Genomic DNA, 10,726 nt, shown 5'->3' with positions numbered 1-10,726 from the left:
CTTCTGTCCTCTAGGACAACGAAACAGCACAGTTCCAAGGAGGAAACGGTAAAGGAAGGAAATACATAGTGTAGGGGAGCAGGGTAAGGAGAGAGCAGGGAGGACACGTAGAAGTAAATTAACTGATACAGTCGGTCGTAGCTGAAAAGAGAAAGAGCAGAAGGGAAATTGAACAGGGTGGGGTGGGCCAGATGGCTGGCAGCCGGTGAAAAAATAGGCTACGTTTCCCAGTGAGATCTAAATTAATTTAGCTAGTTCCCTGTTTTTTTTTTTTTTTTTTTTTTTTTTTTGTTTTTTTTTTTGTTTTTTAAAGATAGGGCCAATGCAAGGAAGGTATCTCAAAATTATGGAGGGCATAACGTAGATAGTGTGCTTGCTTGTGCTCATGCACTTACGAAGGGCTGCGCTTACAGACAGGTATGACTTGGGGGCTCTAAAATGCCCTCCTGATATAAAAGAATCTCCCTTACTGGCCCACTTCTGTGCCTGAAATTCCCACCATTACAGCCACTCTTTCTGATTAAGGCATTATCTGTAGCCCCTATTAAAACATAAATGTCACCTGGGAAGGGTAACACTCGACTCTTTAGCACCCACTGACTGAACTGTCACCTATCAGAGAGTAGGACCCTGAGAGATGGGACAGAGGGCAAGGACATTTGGACTGATGGGGAAAGGCGGCTTGGTGGTATGGGATGCTGGAGAGGGAATGGCTGGGCAGCTGAGGGGAGCGTGTGAAACAATGCTTGCCCCAGGAAATTACTTAGATGGAGGAGATGGGATGGCGAAATGAACTTACCCACATCACAGGTTTCCCTAGGCTTTCTGTGTGTGTGTAGTGTGTCTAACAGTTTGTATATATTACACATTCTGTGTATATACCTGAAATGGAATTCACTGGGGCCCGTCATGAACATAGTACAGTGAAACTCCATCAAGTGAAAGACAACGGAAGCCCTCAATTGTTTTCATGTAAAATGTAATCACATGTAAAGTGAAGTCTGGCATCTCTATATATCTAGATGGTTTATATGCAGATAGTGTGTGCACACGTACGTGTATACACACACACACACACATTTACTCATACTCAGCAGTGGAGATCTTGTAGATGTGAAGGATGAGATGCCTCTTCTCAGCCATCTAGGACTTGAATGCACAGTGGCTGCTGCGTTGTGCATCCGAATCCTAGACAGCTGAGAAGGTTGGTTGCTGGAAAACGGACTTGCTGGGGGAGCACTGTGACCCCTTTCTCTGTTAACAGTAGACCCTCATTCAACTCAGTTGGCTCTGCAGAAATGGCCAAGGCTTGGGTTTTAAGACTTACATGGGCCACACCACCAAGATTGGGGCTTGGAGACAGAAATGTCGCCAAAGTGCCCTTTAAACTTTTGGAGTTTGGGAACCTGGAGAAGGTGCCGGTGAAAAAAGAATCTTGCGGGGGATAGGTTTCTGCTCCTAGAAAAGCTGGAAACTGTTTGGGAGCAGCCCCCAGGCTAGATGCAGGAACCAGCCTCAGAGTACCACTCATGGGACCTGCCCCCTCTCCAGGGATCTGCTGTCGTTGGCTGCGCTGATGGGGGGAAGGTTCAGTGAGGAGAAGGGGCTGGAGGAACGGGAATAGGACTCCGGAGAAAGCCTGGGAAGTAAAGATGAAAGAATCTGGGTGGGGAGGGGCAAGGGAGAGGTGATACTAGAACTTTCCAACCGTATTTTCACATTAGAGTCATCTGGGTAACTTACAAAACTCCAATGCCCAGGATCTACCCTTCCATGCTGTAATTGGTTTGGGCAGGGGACCAGGCCTGTATATTTTTTAAGCCCTTAGATGATGCTAATGTGCATCTGATGTTAGAATACTACATCAAAGCAGAATGAGAAGTTTTGTTCTGCACTGTTAGGCTGAAGGTGGCTGGTCAATCCCCACCCGAGTAAAGGAGAATGAGAGGATTGGTGCAAGGTGGTTGGGGTGGAGGCCGGATTCTGAGAGCTGTCTGGACAGTCAAGCCTCTGCTGATTTGTGTGACTTTACAGCCTTGTTAGCTGGTGATTTCTAATCCCATGTCTGGTTGAAAACGTGGCTGAGGTGGAGGTGTTTGGGCGTAGGGAGAAAAATTTCCCTCTCTATTCTGAAGCTTCAAAGAGAAATAATTCACTGTGCTCTATGGGCCCAGGAAGACAAATTCTGGGGCTGATGTTTAAAAAATGGAAATGGATTTTGTGTTGTATAATAAATATAAATAAATACATTAGTAAGCAAGCCAATAAATCAATAAATAAACCAATGCACACCATTTTTGCCCTCTTAAGGTGGTTTTCCCCTCACCCCACTGATCCTGGTGACTTACACTCTGCCCCTGGTCACCTGAAGGCACCTAGCCTGGCCGTGGAAGGGGGAACAAGATGACTGCCTTGGCCCTGGCTCTCCGAGGGTCAGAGAACTTAGAGAAACCTAGAGAGGTCACCCACATGGAGAAGGAGGAGGAAGGGAGATACAAATCCCCCATTTCCCACCCAAAAGCAAAAGGAGGGAAGGCAGGGTTTGGGAACCAAGGCTGGGCCACGTTAGGTATTTAAAGTCCCAGGCTGACCAGCTTTTCATCCCCGAGAGGCTTCGCTTTGAGGGTTGGTGAAAGGACTTGGGATCTGAATGAACCCCATCTTTCCATACACAAAAAGATACAGCAGGCACAACTCCCACTTCAACACAGCTCCCCGTGGGCCAAGCAGGCAGCCCAGTCAGCCCAGGGCAAGTGCCGCATGGCTCGTGGAGGGTGGGTAGGAGGAACTGGTCATGGGATGGGAGGAAGGCGAGGAGGTAGGCAGGATGGTACACGTTTTAATGGGAAATCAGCTGTCCAGGGATTCAGCTTCTGGAGCCGCCAGCCATTGCTCACTTCCTCCTTCTCAGTCTCTGCCATGTGGTTGTGCTTGCTGGGCTTTCCTTGTCCTACTAGGAGACCTGTATGTGGACACGGAAACATGTAAATAAAGTGGGCGTTAAGACAGTGATCAAATTAATTCCCTAAAAGCAGATGGTCATGATCTGGGCTCCATTAATAGATTTCAAGGGGAGATGACCCTGAAATTTTATGCAACATTTTTGTTATTTATTTTCATATGCACTTCTCTATAAAGAGAATCTATAACTTTCATATGGTTATTTTAAAAAGATTAAAAATAAAATAATATTAAAGGATTACAGGTCATTTATATGTATAACCTGTTAGCAAGGCACTGCTAAGCAATCCACGGAAATGGGGGGGAAGTTGAGATCCCCCATGGCATTGTTTTTTAGCATCCAAAGCACAAAGGGACTTACAAGAATCACTGAGTGACCAGAGCTGTAGCTTACCCAATATTCCTGTGCAAGGGGGTCACACCATGACTGAGCTAAACTTAGTTTTATTCCAGAGTCCAAATCACTGGTAAAGAGATAAGTAAGAGATAAAACTTACTTCTTGAATATGCAACATTAGAGAAAACTGAAGTTATTCAGTTATTCAACCAGAAGTTGTCATGTAATAGTTGTGGTCATAAGAAAGTGGGTGAACTAAAGTTTTAAAATTAGAAAAAAGCAGTCTTGAATATATGAAGAGAGTTGCTCTAGCGTAAAGCCAAGCATCAGGCATCCTTCTCTTTTTTTTCTTGATCATTCTTCTGTTTGGTATCTTTGAATTTTTGACATGCTCGGTTTGCTTACAGGGATGTACTGCTATAATGAGACAATTTTTTATGATTATAAATTAATTAACATGTTGCCTTTTCAGATTGTATGCATGGTTTCAATTTTAGGAAAAAACCAAATTTCAAATTCTTACGTAGATGGTTAAAAAAAACTTGTTCCAATTGTTTGAAGTCAGTAGACAACGCCATTGCATATATAATTGGGGACTTAACAGCCTAGAAGACAATGCCATTACATGTATAATTGGGGACTTAACAGCCTAGAAGCCATTCTAGAAAGTGTTCCTCTGTATTCCCTGTGCTGTGGAACAGCTGCCATGCTCTTTGGTGCCACTTCCCCTTCCTGCAATGAGATTGGTTAGAATTGGTCAGAGGCACTGACTGTGCTAGGCTTTGACAGCTCTCAATACCTTGTGTGACACAGAATGACAGACACAACAGGAACAGAGGGGAATGAGTAGGGCACAATGTGGCTGCACGTGTGCAGAGGCCTTGAGACACCCTGAGTCTGCCTATTTCTCCTGAACTATACTGGAGAGATGCCTGTGTGCCAGTCACATCACCACAATGACTGCTTTATGTCATCATTATTTCACTATATTATTTCGGTTATACTTATTATACAATAAGGGTGTCTCTGGGTTAGGATAATTTTTCTGCAGAAAATATTTTAAATGCATGTTTGGATTCTATCAGTTTTCTCTAAGGCAAGGCACAGAGGCTCAGGGCTCTCTGTCAAATGTGCTCTCACAAGCCTAAAAACTTTGAGGGTGAATATGGCACTGAGATTGGCCTTCTTCCCATTTCACAAACGGAAAAGCGAAGATCCCAAAGATGGCCTGCATCAGACCACCATCAAGCCAAAATCAGGCCTCGGGGTCTCAGGTCTCCTGGTCCCTGATACCACCCTGTGCCAATGAACACTGTGTTTGATACAGAGAGCGGGCTTAGAGAGATCTAATTCTACTGAAGAGAAAAAGACAGGATCAGGTCAAGCTGCAGAAGCTTTGGAATCCAACTGAGTTTAAAGCTGCTTATTCTTTCACAATAAATGCCCTATTTCCCTTCTGATGAACGTGCCTGAAGAAGGCGTTTTCCCTTGATTTTGTGAGTGGCTCCTGGGAACAGATGCTTTCTTGCTATTTCAGAAGACTTAGGAAATTTTTTAGGTGAGACAGATGAGTCTTTAGTTCCCTGATGCGTGTGCGTGTGCCTTCTCAAAGAGGTGGGTGGGGCAGCCTCTCAGTCCCTGCTCATCTGATATGCATGTGCAGAGTCTTTCTTTCTTTCCTAATTAATTAGAAGTAATAGCTTTCCATAGTTTCTGGTACGTGAGGGAGTGAAGTGGGAAATAATTTAATTGGCTGTCTTGCTTTCAAAGCCCAGTTTAATGAAATAGTTCTCAGCCTGAAGTGCATGTATTATCTTTCCTGTTATTTTTCCAATTAACATTTCATTGGATCACGTCTGTGTGGAATATTCTAATTGGTTTGAAGGGTGGGGTGAAGGGACAAGAGCAGATGGAGAGATAACCAGCTGTTTCTTTCATCCCTAGTGTCTGTGCACGTACTGACGTGGCTGTAGGTTTTTCCCAGGGCCTTTCCTTGGAAGAGCTCTAAGTGCTCGACAGAAGTCCTGCCCTGTCAACCTCACCCATCCTCATGGAGCCCCTGGGCCAGGAAGGCAACATCTCCTCACAGGCACACTGGCTGATGCACTGGATAGAGAGAACTAAGCAGGCATTTCTGTAGGTTCTGGGCTCCCCTCTGATGGGTGAGCCCAAGGGGGAAAATAAGTGGCTCCCAAAGCTTCCTGTTGGCATTGTCTCCCTGAGGACAGGACTCTGTTTAGCCTGACACATAGGAGACACTCACTACAGACTTGTTGACAGAACAAGTATTCAGAGGGATCCCACAACATCCTTCCTGCTCGATCTTCTTGTGAAGACAGCAATGAGTTGGAGGTGGGCATGAAGCAGGGCTGGGACTGGGGGAGGTAAGCCAGGTGCCTAGGGTAAACACTGAATGAGGCTTGCTTGCACAGGGGCAGGTGAGTGCAGGATCCAGTATTTAGGAAGGGTCTTACTCTCAGGCCTGGGCACGGCCTGAGAGTGAGCGCCTTCTTAAATACAGGATCTTATGAGACCAGCCTGGGCAATATAGCAAGACTCCAGCTCTGTGAAAAAATAATAATAAAATAAAAATATCCTGGATCCTAGTGCCTGCTTGGCTCACCCAGTCCCAGGACTGGCATGAAGCAAACAATCTCTCCTCCTTTATATTTCCTCTCTGTTCCTAGTAATACTGGCCCTCAGCCAGCCTGAGAACAGCCCTAGGCTCAGCGATCTCACTATCCAAATACTTCATGGTACTGGCTGTATTTCTCACAGTCCCCAGTGAGGTCCGTGTGGCACTGGGTTGTGCTCTGTGTCTCTGGCTCTCCCATCATTGCTGTAATTCTAATGTTTTCCCTTCTCCCGGGCATTTCTGACCCAGCACTCAGCTGTTTTGAAGATCAACCTGTTTTCTGGGTTAGCCAAGGACAAATGTGGGCCTGGAGGCAGAGGAGGGGCTCCTATGCTTGGCCACATGGCCTGCTGCCCAGAGGCCTGGCTTCACATTTGTCCTGGGAGGAAGAGTTGGTTAGGTTCTCTTAGGGGCCATTCCCAGGCCCAGCTGGGAGAGGCACAGTTTGGGGTATTAGGACAGGGAGCCCTTGGGAAGCAGCCCTGAGACAGTGTGGCTGGTCCATGTGGGGCCATGGGGAATGGGGCTGCCTTGGGCAGGTGCAGAGAGACAGAGGTCATCATCATATATGCCTCCAGTGTGGTGAGACAGCCTGGGGGCTATAGGATACAAGGAAGTATTTCTTCATTTTATTTGCACCCACATGGCCAAATGTGAAATAACACCGTTAAACTGTGGGGGCCCAGCCAAGATCTGGGACATCAAAAACTGTGTAGAGACCCACATAAAACTTTGAATATATACATATATTTTCCTCTATCTCTTGTCTGAGACCATAACCGGAAGAATGCAGCTGTTCCTGGCTGGCTTCTCTAGGTTTCAACTATGCAAATTGGGCTGGGATTTCAAGTCTGGCCTAGATTTGACATTCCAGCCTCCTTTCCTTTCCAAAAGGCCTCTTGGAGTTCCAGCTACACATTCTTTCTAGAGCTGCTTCCCGGAGTGCTATGCAAAAATCTTTCTTTCCTTGACCACCAGGGTTCAGGCCTCCCTGAACAAGCAAGGTGGCTGGGGGAAACGGGGCCCACTCTCCGCAGGGTCCAGGCCTCACTTGGCAGGAAGAGCGGGTTCTCCTGAGATGGTTTTGGGCTTCCAAGTAGATGAGGCCAGAGGGCCTGCCATCAGTTTCAGGCCCTGTGATTCTACTCAAGTCTTAGTATCTTACATGAGGCAGCACATCAGGCAATTTGGAGTATTTTCAGACATTGTCCCACTTTGTCTTTCTGATTGTGATGTTGGGTGGGCTGTATTAATATCTCAGTTAACAGAGAAGGAAGCCAAGGCTCAGAAAAGTTAAATGATTTGTTCAAGTTCAGCTACCAGCAGGACCTCCAAGATCTCAAGTCATGCTGATGTCCCAGGTTCTGGCCTCCTACCTCAGAGCACCTCAGAGCACCCAAGTAGGCCTCCCTTCTAATGTGGGATAGGAGAGAAACCACTTGAAGGCACAGCCTGGGCCACCTGAACCCTGACTCCTCAGTAGAGCTTATTCTGTCTGGTTAAATTACAAGAGATCAATTAGGGAACTCTTTCCTAGTCAGCCCTGCCTGAGGAACAGTAGTGGCTGGACAAGCGGAGGAGGGTGCCTGCATTTAACCAGGGAGAGAATGTTCTGTGAGAATGGAGTAAAGGTCTGGGGTAAAAATATCTGTGTGTAGAGGGCTCAAGTTCTTAGGGCACCACTAAATTAGTGTGACCTTGGACAAGTCATTGAGCTTTCTGCTTCAAATTTTTCATTATAAAGTGGTGACATAATGCCAAAATATTACAGGATTGTTGAGGATAAAATGGCAAAATATTTGTGCTGTACTATGTAAACTGTAACATACTAATCAGATGGGCGTGTTGTTACTATTAATAACAATGACAGATCAGGCCAATACTGACTTTCCATCTAGAACAGAGATGCCTTTCATTCTACACAAAGGAAATGAAAAACTCTTTATAAAAAACCATAAAGCACTTATACATAAAGGGAATTTTAGGACCCTAAGGTTGGTGATGGGCTCCGTCATGGGCAGGTGCACCGCTGACCTGGGTGGGGGATGGGGATGACGCTCCATCTCCCCAGATGCCTTCCTGTGAAAGTGTTTGGAATGACCAAATAACCTTGACTGTCCTCTGGCCACTGAACTGGCAACTCTTCTGATGGTCTTCCATAGGCAGATGTCCTACCAGGGAAACTGGAACCAGATGTACTCAAGATCTCAAAAGAAATTAATGGCAGTAAGACTCTGGGGTAAAAATATCTGTGTGCACAGAGCTTGCTCACTCAGCTCCCTTTCTATCTAAAGATCATTTAGGCTTAATTATAGAGTTCAGGCATTCATTGGGTTTTTGATTAATTTTCTTTTCAGTTTGAAGAGTATGTGAGTGTGGTGGGTCTGTGTGTGTGTTTACATCTTTCCTTGCAACTCAGTTGGGAGCTGGCTCTTGCAATGTTTAATTGTGCCCTCAGTTCTAACAAGCATGTTCAATGTGCCAACCAGGGCTTGGAAAGCCATTGTTTCCACTGCTCATACCCCAAAGGCTGCTCCTGCCATGTTGAGGGACAGCGGGTGGCAGGGCCTTGTTCAGCTGGGACCTCAGTTGCAGGATGCATGCTTTCCTTCCTCTTTTTGGCCTTGTGGTGCTTAAGGGATTCTGAGACCAGGAGAGCAGATTTCCTACTCCAATTACCAGTACTCTGCTAAGAGCTGCTGAGTGACAGCTAGCTCACCCACACTGCAGCCCCTGTCAGGCATTATTTTCTGGGATAACCTCCCAAACGGTTTCTTTACATAAGAAAGCAGTGTTTGTTCTCATATGTTTAGCATATCCATTTAATAGATTGGGAGAGACTACATGACTGTATAGATGAAAGTGACCAGCTTTCTCCTTTCCTTCCTTTTCTTTTGTGCCCTCTAGGCAGGGATGAACAGGAGAAGCAGAAAAGGATAATGGAAGGGCATGGAAGTTGGAGCCAAAAGGCCCCATTTGAATCCTGGCTCCTGACATTTTGTTTGTGTACTCATGGATATGTCACTTAACCTCTTTGGTCTCAATTTATTATCTGAAAATGGGGATAATAATACTCCTTAAGAGTATCACACTCATAAGACTGGGGATGAGAAAATGCATGTGGAAGACTTCTGTAAAAACACTCTATAAATCATAGTTCTTTTATTTTACTGATCAGAATTGCTGCTTCGCACATGATTCTGACCTACGAGATGTCATTCCAGCACCAGGAGAGAGGGAGTTGCAAAAAGGTCCATGGAATGGGAGGTGGGTAGGGGACTAGCCTCCAACTTTCTCATGTGCCCCCATCTCATGTGAGATGAGATTCAGGAGATGTGCTTGGCTCTTCTTCTGGCTAGGTATGTGGGCTACAGCAATGACCGAGGAATGTCAAGTGCATGCAGCAAAGGGCCCAGATTAAGGGTTCAACCTCAAAACAGCCGTCACAGATAAAGGGAATCTGCAACATTCAAATTTTCTTTTACATAATAGTAACAGGGATTTTCTCTTGTTCTTTGAAGGATGGATCCAATTGTCTCTAGTTTTTAGACTCATTGATTTGTGGGTGAATGGATTAGGGATGATGATAATGTTTTGGTTGCAGACAAGAGGCTGTGGGTCCTCGCTAAGTGTGACCATGTTGTCAGATGAAATTTGGGAGATGGGGCCTTCTTTTGGCTCTTCAGCTGGCTAGGTATACGATTCTGAATAGATGACCTAATTTACTGAGGCCTCAATTTCCTTTGAGATCATGGACTAAAAGATCTCAAAGGACTTGATTAAGAAAACTTAAGACCTGATGAAATGCTTTTTCCTATGGAATTCAAAACTCTTTTGCCACCAAGAAGCCATGTGTTGTGTATGTCTAAGTCCTGAGACCACCCAACTAAAACTTAAGGCACTAAATGAGCCCCTTTAAACTGATGGCATCTGGTGTCAGGCCCAGGCACTTTGAGGGGAAGGAGGACTGGATGGGAGGGCAGAGGTGACCTCAACAGAGATTTCAAGGTTAATTCTCTCTTGTATGACAGACTTTCATTTGGCAATATCCTGACTAAGCTGAAAGATAATGACCTACAAATCACAGGGAGAAAAGGGGTCATTTCCTTGTAAAACAACAGTAACTTGAAAATAATTGGCCACAGGGCAATAGAGCGTTCTGCCAGGCTGACTTCAGAGCTGAGAGACACAACTGTAGAGTTCACAATGGTATCAATAACAATAATCACAATGTATATGATGCTTTTAACTTTCATAAGCACTTTCCCATTTTTTTTTTCATTTTGTCATTACACAATTTCCCAGAAAACTGCTGTGGGGTTCATTTAAAACTCTGAAAAAGTGTGATTTTTCATGGGAAACAAGTCTAGCTAAACATGCTACACCTTGCTTTAGAAATACAGATATGCTTCTGAAAAAGTTATTTGTAAATATAGTTGTGTAAGTCATATAGTATTTTAATGCACTAGGGGAATTTGAAAACATAACTCTTCCATAGCATTTTGTAATGTAAATTCTCATTAATCTGTTGTTACAACTTTGGAGTTTAAAATATCAGGTTTTCGTCAAGTTGGGCCACACGGATTAGATTCTAGGATCAGTATCCACTCCCCAGAATCCCACAGGGGTAGAGTCTAATTCAGTCTGGGGGAGAGATTGTGGCCTGTGGTGTCAGCATGGAAAATAAGCTGCTTTGTGTTTTAGCCATGGAGCTCTTGGGGGCTGCCTTTCCCAATAAAACAAGGAAACATGGGAAGGGACAGAGAATTTCAAATGTAACAGCTGAATTATTT

The 10,726-nt window shown here is 45.0% G+C and overlaps 1 protein-coding gene across 1 annotated transcript in view; it reads right to left on the bottom strand.

The window, feature by feature from the left end:
- Positions 1–1,013: 1,013 nt before the first annotated feature.
- Positions 1,014–10,726, bottom strand: part of FAM78B (family with sequence similarity 78 member B) — a 100,926-nt gene continuing 91,213 nt past the window's right edge. Inside the window, exon 2 of the mRNA XM_031658992.1 lies at positions 1,014–2,962. Coding sequence (XP_031514852.1) covers positions 2,908–2,962 — 55 coding nt within the window. The 3' untranslated portion in view covers positions 1,014–2,907. The remainder of the gene's footprint in view (positions 2,963–10,726) is intronic.

The sequence above is a fragment of the Papio anubis genome, chromosome 1 (genome assembly GCF_008728515.1).
Source record: "Papio anubis isolate 15944 chromosome 1, Panubis1.0, whole genome shotgun sequence".
In the NCBI taxonomy this organism is placed as follows: domain Eukaryota; kingdom Metazoa; phylum Chordata; class Mammalia; order Primates; family Cercopithecidae; genus Papio; species Papio anubis.
This window is presented reverse-complemented; position numbering and strand designations above follow the sequence as displayed.